This window comes from Barbus barbus (assembly GCF_936440315.1).
Source record: "Barbus barbus genome assembly, chromosome: 3".
Classification (NCBI taxonomy): domain Eukaryota; kingdom Metazoa; phylum Chordata; class Actinopteri; order Cypriniformes; family Cyprinidae; genus Barbus; species Barbus barbus.
Window position 1 is genome coordinate 18,955,064 of NC_136731.1, and position 17,049 is coordinate 18,972,112.

At 39.1% G+C, this 17,049-nt stretch overlaps 1 protein-coding gene across 3 annotated transcripts in view; it reads left to right on the top strand.

Moving 5' to 3' along the window:
- The window catches only part of LOC306855847 (dedicator of cytokinesis protein 7-like), a 56,305-nt gene that overhangs the window by 23,022 nt on the left and 16,234 nt on the right, over window positions 1-17,049 (top strand). For 2 of the 3 annotated variants that reach the window (XR_013782963.1, XM_079394765.1), the window contains exons 17-30: window positions 1,921-2,059; window positions 2,392-2,493; window positions 4,846-4,932; window positions 5,024-5,255; window positions 5,355-5,519; window positions 6,519-6,691; window positions 10,418-10,501; window positions 10,711-10,806; window positions 11,548-11,688; window positions 11,864-11,977; window positions 12,255-12,425; window positions 14,311-14,450; window positions 15,787-15,956; window positions 16,144-16,292. Coding sequence is in view for 1 of the 3 variants with exons in the window: in XM_079394765.1 (XP_079250891.1) it covers window positions 1,921-2,059; window positions 2,392-2,493; window positions 4,846-4,932; window positions 5,024-5,255; window positions 5,355-5,519; window positions 6,519-6,691; window positions 10,418-10,501; window positions 10,711-10,806; window positions 11,548-11,688; window positions 11,864-11,977; window positions 12,255-12,425; window positions 14,311-14,450; window positions 15,787-15,956; window positions 16,144-16,292 (1,963 nt within the window). In the remaining 2 variants the exon portion in view is untranslated. Of the gene's footprint in view, window positions 1-1,920; window positions 2,060-2,391; window positions 2,494-4,845; window positions 4,933-5,023; window positions 5,256-5,354; window positions 5,520-6,518; window positions 6,692-7,357; window positions 7,460-10,417; window positions 10,502-10,710; window positions 10,807-11,547; window positions 11,689-11,863; window positions 11,978-12,254; window positions 12,426-14,310; window positions 14,451-15,786; window positions 15,957-16,143; window positions 16,293-17,049 lie in introns of all 3 variants that reach the window. The other variant, XR_013782964.1, reaches the window with a different exon arrangement.

Sequence of the window (17,049 nt, forward strand, 5' to 3'; positions counted from 1 at the left end):
CTAAAATGACTGTACCCATATGTACAAGTCACTGGTGTTTGGTGATGAGTTTTTGGCTCAAGGTCTGCATTTAAAGTCACACCAGAGGAGTTCAGCTGAGATCAGGACTTGGCTTTCTGCAGACCAGTCAAGTTCTTCCACACTGACTGAATCAATCATGTCTTTTTGAACCGTGACTTATACACAGAGGCACTGTCATGTTAGAATAGAAAAGGGTCCTGTCCAAACTGTTGCTATAAAATTAGAAGCACACAATTCCCTAGAATATCATTATATGCTTAAACATTAAGATCTGTACTCATAGAAATGACTAAAGTAGTCAAACCTGTTCATTAGAAGGGGGTGACCCAATACTTTTGGCAATATTGTGTGTGTGTGTGTGTATATATATGTACATATGTATATGTATATGTATTGTGACGAGTCGGCTGCCTCCCCCCTTATTATCATCACCACCCCGTCCCGTATTCGCCGCCCTTCACCAGGCTCCCGACGGGAGTGGGTGTGCGAGAGTAGAGGGGCGCTGAATAGCCACGACTGGCGGCGTGTGATGAGGCGCACCTGATGTGAATGGAGCCTCATCACCGCTGCTGCTTAAATGCCGAGCGCGCCTCTCCTCGGGAGACCGGTCTCTTCCCCGTGCATGCACGCTGGTGTCCTCGTGGGTCCAGGAAGGGAGCGTCGAAGGATTCCCCGCACCTCCAGAGACGTGAGTTGCCGGACCCGCAGTCCGGGAGACAGCCAGCACCCGTTAGACGGCTGACTGGCCAGGATGCCGGGCCGTCGAGTCCCTCGGAGGAGCCGCGGCCAGCAGAGGGATTACGCCGCTCAGAGGAAGCTGCCGCCACTCGCGCCCCGGCCCCCGAGATGGGAGCGCATGCGGCCACCAGACTCCGCCCCTTGCCTGGACCCTTCCCTCCTGAACACTGCCCTCCTTCACAAGCCCCGCAGCACGACGAGGACACCGGATCCCCCTGTTTATTTTGGACACTTTTTTTCCCCCCTTTGGACACTTTATTTTACCATTTTTGTTTAATAAAAACCTCTCCTAGGCCTGACGCCACACCCACTGTGTCTGTCGTTTGCTCCTCCCGCCACAGTATATATGTATATATATACACACACATATATATTATTCTATTGTATAAACAGAGAGCAAGAAAGATGGAGAATAATTAAAAAAATTTGAAATTACGTGTTTTTGAAAGTCTGTTATGCTCACCAAGGCTGCAATTAGTTGATAAAAACAGCAATAAAAACAGTAATATTTGAAAAATTATTACAATAACTGTTTTCTACGAAAGACAATTGGTTGACAAAAAATTATTTCTGAAGGATAATGTGACACTGAAGACTGTAGTAATGGTTGCTGAATACAGCTTTGCCTTCACAGAAAAGTAATTAAATAGTAATAATATTTCACTATAGTACTGTTTTTAATGTATTTTTGTTCAAATAAATTCAGCATCGGTGAGCATAAGAGATTTAATTAAACAACATGAAGAAATCTTAATTATTCTAAACTTTTACTTGCAAAAATATTATATCTTTTTGTATTTTTATTTTTATTTTTTTTTACCTCAATTCATTTTGTGAATCCAGAGGTTTCAGAAACTTATGTTCTTCACTAAAAACAAAAGTTATGGAGGGAGGGGAGAATGATTTCAGTTTAGCTCTTCGTTGTATGCATTTTAAACATTTTAATGAAGTTAGTATATTTTATTATAATATCAGTGTCAACTATGTTAATAGTATTAATATTTTAAAACAAAGTAAATCATATTTTTTTTTTTTTTAAATTAAATAATTTGAAGTTATCCAGCAGCCCCCTTGAAAGTTTGCCGCGGCTCCTTCATGGGTCCCAGCCCCTAGTTGAAAAGCACTTCAGCCATTTTCAATCTCCTCTCTCCATCTCTTCAGGTCCCCGGAGTTCTACGAGGAGGTAAAGATGAAGATTCCCGCCAACCTCACTGACAACCACCACCTGCTCTTCACCTTCTATCACATCAGCTGCCAGCCCAAGCAGAATACCCTCTTGGAGACACCGGTGGGCTACACGGTGAGAGAAGAACCCCCTCTCTTCTCCTCTTCCTCTCTATCCTCTCCTAACAGTCACACTCCCACAGCGCTGGAGAAGCGCTCCAGGCTACCTGATGAAACACTCACCTCCATGTGACCCTGTCCCTCCTCAGAGACACCTGGCGTATCCTTATACGTCACCTCCCACACACTCTCTTTCCCTGCTGTGATTCAGTAGCACCTCCCCTGATGCTGCTTATGACACTTTTGAAGTTGTAGCGTCATGTGATTGTAGGCCATATGTAGCATGGAAATGTTTTTGAAATGCATGTATGCTGTGCAGGTTAATCATAGTTCCTATGTGTTTTGCAGTGGATCCCCCTCATGCAGCATGGCCGCCTGCGCACCGGCTCCTTCAGTCTGCCCGTCTCTGTGGAGAAACCTCCACCCAGCTACTCAGTCCTCACTCCTGACGTAAGAGACTTATCCTGAACTGGGTGTTTGTGATGCTTAGTGGTTGTGTTTTAAAAGAATGTGTGTGGAAGTTAAAGATGTCAAAAGAAGGGCAGATGGGCAATTGTAATTGTGTTTTTTTGTTGTTGTTGTTTTTTTATCATTTCATCTTCATAATTCACAGACTACTACTACCTGCTATCTTTTTATATAATAGGAATTTTCAAGAAGCACTTTTTTAAAGCACTAGACATTTTAACAATTTTTACAATCATTTTTTTATTTACTACTACTACTACTACTACTACTACTACTAATTATTATTATTTTAAATAATATTATTAGAAATGTAATTACAAAAAAACTTTTTTAAATGACAAAATCTGATAAATCTGGTTTTCAACTATATTTAGACATATTATGGAAAATAATTAACTGTGCCAAAAATAACTGTCACTTATAACAAGAATAGAAATTATAATAATTAATGGACTAATATTATACATATTACATTTAATACAAGAAGTCATTGTTACTTTAATCCCCATAATCATCTGTCCAATAAACAAGATAGGTTAATTCAAAGGCATCAGCACTTTAGACAGCTGAAGAAAGATATTGGACATCAGAATAACAATTTTTTCTTAATCATTTTTTTTTTTTTTTTTTCTTAAGTAAAATTACTTCACTTCATGCTTTACAGAGAAGCATGCCATCACTCTAGCATATTTGTGGCTAAAAAAATTCATCCCCTGGTCTCTGCTATACCAAGACCATCATAAAACATAAAAGAAGAGGCCAGTTTTATGCTAGTGACAAGTCATATTGCAAGTTACAAATCCAGTTGAGATGAGACTATGGATTTTACTATGACAAAGGCTAAGCTTATGAATATTAATTTTCCCATGTTGATGATGCTTCATAACACTCTTGAGACTTTCAGTCACATGTCCTAATTAATAATCATGAGTCTTCCTTTTAGTAATTCAGTTACTACTCAACTACTCAACAGTCCTACTCAGCAAGCGTCACATTATGTAATCAATAATATTTATGAGTCAAGTCTGAACCTTGGTAGGATTTGTAGATTCATGCTGTGGCACAATCAGTTCAGCCATGTGCACAACAGAAAAACTCTGAGCAGTGGATGTGCTTCTAGTTAATCTAAAGATACAGTTTTTATTTAGCATAAAAGGGAACCCAGGTTCAAATTTCAACCTTATTATATGCATATTTTAAATAAACCAAGCAAAAACATGCTTAACTTGACAGAAAATTTATTTGACAGTCAGTGATCACTATGCTTTATCAACAGCTCTGACTTTTCAGTTATTCCCTTCGCCCCTTCCCTAGGGTATATTTCATTGTACACATGGGGTACTTTTTATCCCTGTGTTCACCAAACCCATCTTGAGTGTTTGCTGCTAAAAAGATCATTTTTTAGTTTCATCTGACCATAGAAGCCAGTGTCATTTTGAAGTTCCAGTCGTGTCTGATAACTGAATATGCTGGAGTTTGTTTTTGGATGAGCTAGGAGAATTTTTCTTGAAACCCTCCCAAACAACAATATCCTCATCGTGCATTAGGACGATATAGACACACATCCTCTTCCAGACAGTTTCATAACATTTTATATTGATTGGAAATTCTTAATTATTGCACTGATGGTGGAAATGGGAATTTTCACTGCTCTAGCTTATTTCTTAAAGCCACTTCACTAATTTGTGAAGCTCAATTACCTTTTGCTGCACATAAGAAATATATTCTTTGGTTTTTCTCATTGTGTTGGATGATTAAGGACATTTGGGCTTTGTTTTCCCTCCTATTTATATTTCTGTGAAACAGGAAGCCATGGCTGGATAATTTCATGTTCATAATCACCCTGGAGTGCTCAAAATTGTGAATATGAATGGGAATATACTTCAGAGATATTTTACGCATAAGAATTTCTAGGGGTGCCAATAATTGTGTCCAACGTGTATTTGAGAAAAACATTTATTTCATAATGATATTTCCCCCCATTTTAAATTCTTATTATCCAATGAAAGGTTAGATTTTTTTTTTTTTTTTTTTTTTTTTTTTTTTTTTTAAATAAAAGATCAAAAGGATTAACAAGGCAGATCAAATTTCACAGCCTTCTTTTTACTAAGGGTGCCGATATTTTTGGCCATGACTGTATTCATAGTTATGTTAAATTCTGAAAGTTTTTCTTTTGTTTGTTTTTTTTTTTTTTAAATCATGTTAAATCATGCAACCTAATTATCCAAGTTGCAGATAATGACTTGGGGATGAATTGCAACATCAACTTGTCTATAAAATCTTAGAAGGAATGTAAACGTGCTGAGCATATTTTGTGGCCTGTGTGTGTTTCAGGTTCAGCTACCAGGGATGAAATGGGTGGACAACCACAAAGGAGTCTTCAATGTAGAGGTGAAGGCAGCCTCCTCAGTTCACACACAGGTAATGAAAAGAAAAATCTGGAAAAAAAACACAGATTGAACAGATTTCTACAAAAGTACATTCACATACATGTCTCACTTAATGTGTGTAGGATCCACACCTGGATAAGTTCTTCACACTTGTGTATGTTCTGGAGGAGTACTCCTTCCCTTTCCGGCTGAAGGATGTTATAATCACAGAGGCAAACATGGAGGCAGAGCTGAAGGCCAGCATGGCGGCTCTGAAAGGGGCACTGTTGGACACTTGCGTGCGCTTCCTGCATCAACTGATGAGCAAGCTCATAATGCTAATTGTACACCCTCCTGTCATAGCAGGACAGATCGGTTAGCAACACTGGATATGGTCTCTAATATTACTTGTTACACACCAATCTTTTGGTGTTTCCTTGTGTAATCCATTTCCTCGCCTTCCTTTAAATCCAGTAAATCTTGGCCGTGCTGCTTTTGAAGCCATGGCCCTGCTGGTAAACCAGATCCATAAGAACTTAGAGGGAAACCAGGACCATCATGGCCGCAACAATCTGCTGTCCTCTTATATCCACTACTGCTTTCACCTGCCCACAACAGAGCCTGTATCTCCCCCTGCTGGTGAGTGAGAAATACAGCTCAACGTTAAAGGGATAGTTCACCCAAAAATGGGCTTTCTGTCATGAATTATTCACCCTCATGTCGTTCCAAACCCTAAGACCTTCATTCATCTTCGTAACACAAATAAAGATATTTTTGATGAAATCCAAGAGCTTTCTGACCCTCCATAGACAACAATGTGTTACTGTCGTTGGCCAGTAAGAGCTCTGCGTGTAAACCCCACTCCCCTGATCTCAAGAGATCTAGCGATTGATGCTAGGGGCCGCGGTCACGCCGGAGACCGCGGTTTGAAGCCCACTTGGAGCTGGGCGAGTAGGACAGGTTACAAATGCAACTACCACGTTCAAGAAATTGTGGAATAAAGCCATTATTTTTGTTTTCTTTGCACACAAAGAGTCTTCTTATAGCTTCATAATTAAGGTTGAACCACTGATATCACATGGACTATTATTTTGACAATGTCCTTACTACATTTCTTGGCCTTGAATGTGGTAGTTGCTTTGCTGTCTATGCAGGGTCAAAAGCTCTTATGGGTTTGGAACGACATGAGGATGAGTAATTAATGACAGAATTTTCATTGTTGGGTGAATTATTCTAGATACATAATGCAGTACATTTTTTATGGAAGAGATACATAATGCAGTACATTTTTTATGGAAGAAATAAAATAATCAGGATTTAGAATAATTTGGCGGTGACTAAATGATGACAAAATGTTCATTTTGGGTGAACTTTGAAGTCTTGATAATGCCCTTGTGTGTACTGTAGAGTTATTGAACCATTGCTTAAAGCTGTAAACATTTTTTTTTAACCTTTGAACTCTGCTGATTCATTTCTCTGGGGCTCAGTGTTTATGTATTGTGGTAAATGCTTTACTCACATTTATACTCACTCTCATTTGATCTCAAGAGCAGAATGCTTATTTAATGCTTTGAATGCTTATTTAATTTAATGCTTATGCTTATTCATGCACTGAGTGCTTCCCACTTCCTTCTTCAGTGGGAGCCGCATCGTACAATCTCCCCATCCAGTATGCTACGCTCTCCAGGGCGACGGCAAGACCCAGCAGCCTGCTCTTATCCCGCTCCAAGAGCATTAGTAACTCCAACCCTGACCTGGCCTCAACACCAGCCACCCCTGACGAGGAGGTGCAGAGAATCATCGGCAGCAAGGTGGGCGGCTCTTCCTCTGGCTTCTAATTGGTTGTTACTGCAATGTGGCCACTCTGTCAAATATTATTTCTACCTTGCCTATGCAGCTAAAAGGAACTGAGTATTAAAAGAAGCACTTTAAGTGATAGTTGCTGTTATTGTTGTTGCCTTTTAAACAGTCAGTTTCAGTTTGTTTTCTTTTGTTGATGAAAAACTGGGGAAAACTACTGAATAAAATAAAATCTAAACGTAAAGTTATTTTACAGCAAACTGAATTAACTAATCAGTGACATCACTTTGCAAAACAAACTATTTCTGTGGAAAATATAAATGCTTAATGTTGCATTGAGAAAATAACAGATTAGCAGATTCGTCAAAATCGTTAAATAGTTAGTTTTTGCCCTACTCTTACTGCATAGTGCTGGAGCTACAGGCTCAGAGATTGACTGTGAGATGTTTCCTGTGCTAGCTGTTGATTGCTCTGCTAATAATTGTGCTATGTTTTTGCTATGGTACTGCTGTTCCTACCCTCTCTCCTCCTTCACTGTACCCTGATTGTCCCCCACCCTCCTCTAAATTAATTCTTGTTCCTGCACTTCGTCTCCTCCCTGTGGCACCTGTATATGGCTGTTCTGCCTGCCCTGTGTTGCACTGTGGTGTGTGTTTGTGTCATCGGTGGATAAGCAGGGCATAGACCGCTCACATTCCTGGGTAAACGCTGCTTACGCTCCAGGGGGCTCAAGGGCAGTGCTCCGTCGGAATCCCAACTCCAGCTGTGAGCTCAAGCAGGTGCCAATCAAACCTACACCCTAATGTCCCTCCCTACTACCTCAAACCATACACCCTTTTACTCCACAAATTTTTTTAACCATAACATTATTTGTTCCATCTCAAACTCTACAACCTAATTTAACCTTTTATTCTCTGAAAACATACAACCTAACATGACCTGTTACGGTCTCATTCTCAATGCAGCTTGTTACCATCTCAAACATTTAAAGGGGTCGTATGATGCGATTTCAAGTTTTCCTTTCTCTTTGGAGTGTTACAAGCTGTTCATGCATAGATAAGATCCCTGAAGTTGCAAAGACTAAAGTCTCAAAACCAAAGAGATATTCTTTATAAAAGTTAAGACTCGACCACGCCCCACTAAAACGGCTCATTTTAACACGCCCATACATGTCTACATCACTGTGTGGGAAGATTTGCAAAACACTGCCTAAACATATACGTAATGAAAGAAGGAGGAACTATTATTCTCGCTGTAGTATTGTTGCTGCCGCCGGCACCATGTCGTGGAGACGTTGTGAAAGCGAAAGTACTTTGTTTGGGCTTACAAAAGAGGACACAACTAGAAATCAGTGGTTAAGTTGTATTTACAACACTGTTCCAGAACAGTTCAACCCAAATATTAGAGTGTGTGCAGCGCATTTTACGATGCAACGCGACGTGTAAAAAGACAGTACAAGTCATTATAATCAGTAATTATGTCCCCACTGGATACAACAAATGCCTCGTTTTTAATGGGTTTTTATTTTTGTTTGTGTTGTCACACCGGGACACGGCATCACAATACGGTAAAGAGCGTAACATTTCCGTCACAGACTTGAAGTATTCGGCCAATCACAACGCACTGGATAGCTGGCCAATCAGAGCACGCCTCGCTTGTCAGAACGATGAGCTTCGTAAAAATCAACGCATTTCAGAAAGGCGGAGCATAGAGGAGCAACAATAATGTACAGTATGCGGAAAATAATGTGTTTTTTGAACCTTAAACACATTGCATTACACCAAATACACAAAATAATGTTCTTTTTAGCAATGTCATATGACCCCTTTAACCCTAACATTGTGTTACTTTCTCAAACTCTTAACCTTTACATTACTTGTTACTATATTAAACTTTTAACAGTAACAATCCTAATCACTGTCCTAAACCTTTAACCCAAGCATTACTTGTGACTGCTTCAAACCTCTAACTCTGACATTACTTGTTATTGTCTCAAACTCTTAACCCTTACATTACTTGTTAGAATTCTAAACTTTAAATAGTAACATTCTTATCACTGTTTTAAACCTTTAACCCTAGCATTACATGTTATTGTCTCAATCTCTTAACCCCTACATTACTTATTACTGTTTTAAACTTTTAACATTATTATTACTTAATAATGTATGAACATGTTAACCTTTACATTACATATTACTGTCTCAAACTCACCGTATTAAACCTTTAACTCTTAACAGTACTTTTTGCTGTCTCAAACCTTTTACCCAAGCATAGTTACTGTCTCAAACTTTAACCCTAACAATACTTTTAATTTTACGGCCTCAAACATTTAACAGTAACATTACTGTCTTTATTAGCCCTAAAGGCTTATTTATACTTCTGTGTCGGAGGCTACGGCGTAGGCTGTGCGTCAGTTTTCATTTATACTTTTGTATCGTTGTCCGCGTCGACTAGTCTGCAGTGTCGACGGGCATGCTGCTTGTGTAACCTGCAGTACCACGGCAAACTACAAAAAGGAGACAACAACGGAACAGGAGAAGATGGCATTCTTTCAGTCTGCACAAGGACTTGTACCACGGCAGATCAACATTGTTTGACGTGGACAACTAGTGATGTATAAAGCTCTGTAGTATAATAAATAAGACACTTGTTCTTTGCTTTGTTTTATTTTAAATAAGAAGGTGTAACATTCAAATATATTAAAGTGCACATAAACACACAAAACTACATATGGAGGGAGGGCTTCTAGCAGACCAATCACAGCGCTTGCGTTCCACATAGAATTGACGCGCTGTTTTGGAGAGGTGCACGTCAGGCTACAGCGTAGGTTACGGCATACTACACAGAGCTGCGGTGTAGGTTTGACGCAGAAATATAAATTGGGCTTAACTTTGCATGTTACTCTCAAACCCTTAACCCTGTCTTTACTTGTCACTGTCTCAAACCCTTAACCCAACATGACTTGTTAGTGTCCCAAACTCTACCCAAATATATTTTACTGTCCCCTACACCCTAATTCCCCTTATTCTCAACTTTTATATTCTAAAATGCTAAGTCCATATTCCAGCCCTACACCATGTCATCCTGTATGCTCTTATTGCCTTCACTCTGGTATTACTTCTGTAATCATACTCTGTAATCTTCTGCCAGCTCTTCTGCCGCTGTCCATTTAGCTTTATTTTTATGTATGTTTGTCTGTGTCTGAGGATGTGTGAGCATTTGTGTAGAAGGTTGTGTTCATGCCTCCTCCTTTTCATCAAACAACTCATCTCTCTTGCCTTTGTGTGCTGTGCTTCCCCTGCCTGTCAGTCAGGAGAAACTTGGTAACCAACCTAGGTTACATATGCAATGATTCACCCAATGCATTTAACTACTACAATGTCACATAAATATGATTAGATCCTTGCTTACATGATTTAATTTATTTGGTTATTTATTTGGTGCATAGCCATGTAGTAAGCACAAAATAAACCCCTTAAGGATTATACAAGACCTCAATCACGCCGTCAGGGTTTATTTTGCATTGATGACCAGCTGACTGTACATTATCCCTAACATAGCATTTCATTATTTTAAATTTGTAAAAGGATCTGGGTTGGTGTAAGTAGCAGGCATTGACTCTTACCCCTCTTCCCTCGTTTTTTTCTTATCTTTGTCTTCCATTCTTCATCATCATCTTCATTGTCCTCATCGTCATCACCACCACCATTGCTCTGTGTTCACCCACTGGTCTGCAGGCCAGTGAGCGTGCCAGTAATCGCATGTCTGCCTTCATCGAGACATCCATTCTCTGTCCTCCCTCCAGGCAGATCGCCAAGAAGGTAGAGCACATACTCATTTACTCACCCGTTCACTCTCCTATTCATTCGTTCCTTCATTCGCTCATTTATGCACTCACCCGGTGAGCCACTTCATCTTTTTCATGCACATATATTACTACTATTTCAAAGTAGTCTGCCTTCATTGTGTGTGTGATTGTGTGTGGTTGTGTTCTGTATGGATATTTTGTAATAATGCTCTCTGGGTTCAGTTACTTCATGAAGAGTTGGCTCTCCAGTGGGTGGTGAGCACCAGTACTGTGAGAGAGGCATCTCTGCAGCAGGCCTGGTTCTTCTTCCAGCTCATGGTCAGTAGACCCCCAACCTTTTACATTTACTGTACATCAGTAACTAAAGTCAAGTCATATTTATTTCTATAGCACTTTATACAATACAGATTGTTACAGAGCAGCTTCATAATAATAAAACAGTGCCATTTCGTGCCATTTTCCAGCTCAATTAAGTTCTCATCTGATAGAGTTAGTGCAGTCAAATCATTAATATTACTGAGAATTACGGAGCATGACATTGAGGAAAAACTTTTAAATCTTGCACGCGACATAATTATTTGTTAACTCGTTTTACTAAATTGTACGCATTATATAACAATTTATTCCCTCGTTTTAAGTAAATCGTGTGCACAATGTAATAATTTGGTCCCTCGTTTGAACTAAAACGTAGTCAAATCAAAGCAAACTAATTATATTTTGCACACAGTTTACTTAAACGAGAGGAATGAGCTATTAAATTTAGTAAAACAAAAATTGTTTATGATGTGGGCACAACTGACTATTTTTAATCTCTGAACAGTATAAATAGTCTTTTAATTTTTAATTAAAGGGCTAGGTCAACCAAAAAAATAAAAAAATGTTGTCATTTACTTACTATCTTGTCAATAAAAAAGTTAGAATTTAGTTAATTGCCCCTTTAATAGTTCCACATATAGTTTCTAGACATGCAGGTTTTGAAAAACCTTGTGTTTGGTGAGTTTTGTAAGGCAGAATCAAAGCTTCAGATGGTATCACTCATTTTTCTGTGTGTGATAACAGGTGAAGAGCATGTCCCATCATCTGTTCCTGTCCTCACGCCTGGACATGCCCCGACGCCAGCGCTTCCCAGACCGCTTTGTGGACGACATTGCTGCCTTAGTGTGTGCCATCAGTGCAGATATAGCCAGCAGATGTCACAAGGTAAAAGAGCAGCAGATCTCATTTTCCTGTTGGAGGAACATAGACTTTATGTAGATAAGGGGATGTGTGAGACTTTATGGTGGTTTCTATTCTGTTTTATGACTGTTTACTCTTGTTGTGGATCAACAGGAAGCATGCTTATCTTTGTCTGAACCAATATCTGTGTGCATTTCAGGATGTCGAGCTAGTGGAGAGGTTAAACAGCAGCTTGGCCTTTTTCCTCAATGACCTGCTGTCTCTCATGGACAGAGGCTTTGTTTTCAACCTCATTCGCTCGTATTATAAACAGGTACATGCACAAACTGCAGAAGCACACATTTTAAAATGCTTTCAGTGTGTTTGAGTAGTGTAGTCTCAATATATGATGCCCTTATCCATAGTTTTGTCACCATTTGATGAATTTCTGCATGCCATGATCACTAGACTTTGTACACATAAAATGTAAAGCGCACTAGTGCCCATAGTGCCTGGTTTACATGGATTGCAAGTGGTGTAGTGAACAAGACACATGCTCCACCCTAGAAACTTCAGTGATAGATGACAGTTTGGTGCATTTGTGTCTTCAGATTAATAATAAGCTCCACACGGTGCAGAACCCCAGCTCTCAGACAGCGCTGAGGATGGACTTCATACGGATCGTCTGCAGTCACGAGCACTACGTCACCCTGAACCTGCCCTGCGCCACCCTCAGTCCCCCTGCATCCCCCTCACCATCCACATCCTCCACCACCTCTCAGGTACACACACACTCAGACTAACACAGACTTTCATACTAGCTCACTTTCTGTTACTCTTAAATGAGTGTTTCAGGTACAAGTCAAGCTGTTACAGAAAATATCTTGACTTTTCGCTTTGTTTTTTACAAAAACAGAAGTTGTTATCATAAATGTGCGGGGCTTTCTGTGTAGAGTGCAGATTCTGTGTTTGACCTAATTATATCTAGACCTTCATGACCACATTCACACAATCAATACAAGGGAAATGACACACAGGCTATAAAGCTTTTTTCTAGAATAATATACCACAGTTCAGAAGTTTGAAAAGATTTTTTAAATATTTTTGAATAATATGCTATATATAAATTGCTCAAGAAAGGCCGCATGGAAAAAAAGATTGTAAAAATATTTGTTCACAGCCATTACTCCAGTCTTTAGTTATGCTGATTAGCTGGTCAAGAAACATTTCTTATTTTTATCAACGTTGAGAAGGATTCTTTGATGAATAAAAAGTTCAAAAAGAACTGCATTTGACAAACAAACCTTGTGTAACATTATAAATGTTCTTTTATAAATAATAAATAAACTTTCCCCAGGAACTAGGGACTTTGGGCCAGTACTCGGTGTGTTTCCACCACAGGAACCAGGATCTAAATAAAGTTCCGGGTAAAAATTCCGGGACTTTTTCGGGGGCGGGACTTGGGTGCTGAACATGCTGATTGGTTGTGTTCACGCAGCATTATTTCAACCACCATTTATTCGCATCATTTTTTTTAATTGTTATTGTCTCATGAAATGTAGTTTTAAAAGTATTTCAGGCAAGAATGTAGTTGTTTAAAACTCAAATCTGCGGTTTATTTATAAAGACAGCGCCTATTTGAAAATGTGCTTCGCCGATTTTGGAGACGTGAGCTCCACACGGCTAGTCCTTCTGACATTTGCCGCAGGGTCTGATATCTCTGTAGTGGTTAAACACAAGATATAATTACTTTTGGGTAAATCTAACAGGTAATCTTTGGTCTTTATTCTATTAATCTATTAATAAGTGAAAATGAAAAGAGGCAATGTTTGATATAATATTTTGTTTCATTGTAATGTATGTAGCCTACATTCCCTGAACTACATTTCTGCGGCTATTAATGTTTAAATGAAAACTAAATGAGGCAGTGGTGTTTAATGTCATATTTCGTCTTATTGTAAATATAGTGAGGCAAATTTCAGTAGCCAAGGTGAGCTGACTGATGTAATCAAGTACTCTGCTATTTGCAGAATTACCGGACTTGCGTCGTCCCATCCCCGGAAGTTCACATTGCCGAGTCAAACTTGTGAAGTCCAAACTACCGAGGATGCAAGTCCCAAATTTGCGTACTTGAAAAACGCGCGTAGACCTACATCACCAGACTATTTGCCTAATCTTCGCAGTACTTTAGACTGCGATGGAAACGCTGACAGCAGCCGGCCTGGAGGAAAACAAGTTCCTGGGACAAATTGTTCCTGGTAATTTCAGTGGAAAAGCAGTTTAAGACTGTGATTTATGTGTGAGGAATGTTAATTAGAATTAGGCAGAATTACTTTACTCCTCCAGATTGACTCGTTCAGGTTTGTGAAATTTGGCAATAATTACATGTTTGTTTTGCTCCACTCTTGAGAGCTGGATGTTCATGTTTTCTTGGGTGGATTAAACAGAGTGCTCTTCTCCAAATGTTTATATAAACGGACCACATTCTAATACTCCACAGTAATCTAGTGTCAGTGCAGTGTTTCTCACAGTAGAGTTTAAATCCTGTCATGATGGATGTTGTGTTTCTGTCTGCTGACACTCAGTGGAATCCTCTTAGGGAATGAATTGTACTTCACTTTGTTATGGCAGTGCTGAAGCAGGCATTTTCTGTGTCTTCTCTTGTAGAGCTCAGCGTTCTCCTGTCATGTTCAGGATCAGGGTGTGGTCAGCATGTTCAAACTGTCGGTGCCGTTCCGCCAGCAGCATTTTCTTTCTGGTCTGCTGTTGGCTGAACTGTCACTCATCCTGGAGCCAGACGGAGAGGGGTGAGAAACGTTCTCACGCTCACACACTCAAGTATTTTACTAGGGAGACACCTAGACATTCGTGCTCGTGTCAGTAGCTGATTTCTTTCATCTTATTGTCAAAGTACTGATATATAATATTCACAATTAAAAAAATGTGTTCGTAACAATTCCCAAAATTGTATAAATAAGTACAAATAATGGTGAAATATCATAGTTCACAATGCCACTTTCGATATCACATGTATATATCTCACAATACTGTACATGAGTTTTACCTGATGTTGTTGTCCTGATTTGGAATCTGGAGATTCCAAATGAATGATACAGTACTTAAAGTTTTTAAGTATTTGCATATTTTAAGTGTTTGAAGCCATTTAGTTTCATGTTTCACCCTTGAAGGGATAGTTCACCCAAAAATTCAAATTAGCCCATCCATGATTTACTCACCCTCAATCCATCCTAAGTGTGTATGACTTTCTTCTTTCAGACGAATACAATCAGTAATATTAAATAAATATTAAGTTTATTATTGAGTTAATATTAAATAAAAAAATGTCCTGGCTCTTCCAAGCTTTCTAATGGCAGTGAATGGGGGTCGAGATTTTGAAGCAAAATAAAATGCATCCATACATCATAAAAAATTGCACCAGGGGTTAATGAAGGCCGTCTGAATCGATACTATTTTGTAAGGGAAACATCCATTTTTAAAACTATAAAAATGTAATCTAGCTTCCACTAACTGTCGTTCACGAGAGAGAGGCGTTCAGCAGATGATGTAGGACATATTTGAACGTGGTAATGAACGCAGAAGCGCAGAGGAGAGAGCAAAACTAAAGTATGTTAATTACTAAAACTGTCGGAGGATTTCAATATAAGCCAAGAGGAGACTGGTTTTCCTTTGTTGTAAACAAAACTTGGTTCTCGTGAGCTAGAGATTAGAGATATCAGAAGCTAGAGGTTTATTGAGTTCTAAATATGGATATTTTTCATACACAAAGGCATCAGTTTGCTTCAGAAGGCCTTTATTAACCCCCGGAGCCGTGTGGAGCACTTTTTATGATGGATGGATGCACTTTATTGGGCTTCAAAATCTCGACCCCCATTCACTGCCATTATAAAGCTTGGAAGAGCCAGGACATTTTTTAATATAACTCTGATTGTATTCGTCTTAAAGAAGAAAGTCATACACACCTAGGATGGCTTGAGGGTGAGTAAAACAAGCAGTATTTTTCATTTTTGAGTAAACTATCCCTTTAAATTAGCGCAGAAAAAACTTTGAACTGTTTTTGAACTGCTTTTATAAATAGTACATAGATTCCAACACCTCAAATCACATCTCACACCTCTTTCTCAGTATGTTCTTCCTACACAAGAAGGCCATTAGTGCGCTGCATTCTCTGCTGTGCAGTCACGACGCAGACCCCCGCTACACAGAGCCCCAGGTCCGCTCGCACATCGCCCAGCTCTACCTGCCACTCATCCCCATCGTCATGGATACGCTGCCCCAGCTTCACGACTTCACCGGTTAGTGAGACCCTGTGAGCCAAGCGCCCACAGTAGAGCAGACTGCTTATCTCTGGGGTTATTTATATAAACTCTTTGTTTATGAGTTGAATAGTCTTTTAAAGGTCAGCGCTCCACAGTCATTAAAAACTGAACAAAAGTCCCGTTTCAGCCGAGATATGTATCTCTCCACCTTTGTGTGTCCCAGACACATCCCCACAGCGTGTACGTCACACCTCGGCGCTCGTCGACGATAGCGACCCAGACAACGGCACCATCAGCCAGTCTGTTGCCATGGCGATAGCTGGCTCACCACTCCCCCATTCCAAAGCCAACCCCTTCACTCTGCCGTCCGTGGTGAGTACCTGCTCACTGACCACTGTTAATAACTCATGGTATGAATATGAATGAAGGTTGTGAAGTGTTAACTTTTTTTTTAACGGTAGTATACAGTATGTTTAGGTTAAAGTCTCTTATGGCATCATTTGTTTGATTGAAAAAGTCAAATTGTGAAATAATATCACAATTTAAAATAAGTTTTCTATATTAATACAATACATTGTAAAATGTAGTTTATTCCTGTGATGAATTTTCAGCATCATTACCCCAATCTTCAGTGTCACATGATCCTTCAGAAATCATTCTAACTGATTTGCTGCTTAAGAAAGCTATTATTATCATCAATGTTGAAAACATTTTTGAGCTGCTTAATATTTTTGTGAAAGCTGATTTTTTTTTGATAATTAGAAAGTTAAAAATCACAGCATTTATTTGAAATATAAATATTTTCTTAATGTCACTTTTGTCAATTTAATGCGTTCTTATTGAATAAAACTATTAATTTCTTAAAAAAACAATACTGACCCCAAATTTGAGAACTATTTGTCATTATTTTTCTTCCATAGTGCCAGTGACCCATTCATATTAAGCCTTGGTGTTCATGCAGATAATTCAGGTTCAAGTCTGGCCTGCAACATGCCCTAATCATGTTCCCCTAATAATTTCACAGTACTTTCTTCTTTTTTTATCTAAAAAGCCCCAAATTTAAAAACAGTATTTTTCTTATTTTTCAGAAATAAGCTATATTTATGCACATAAAGTTTCCACATATTTT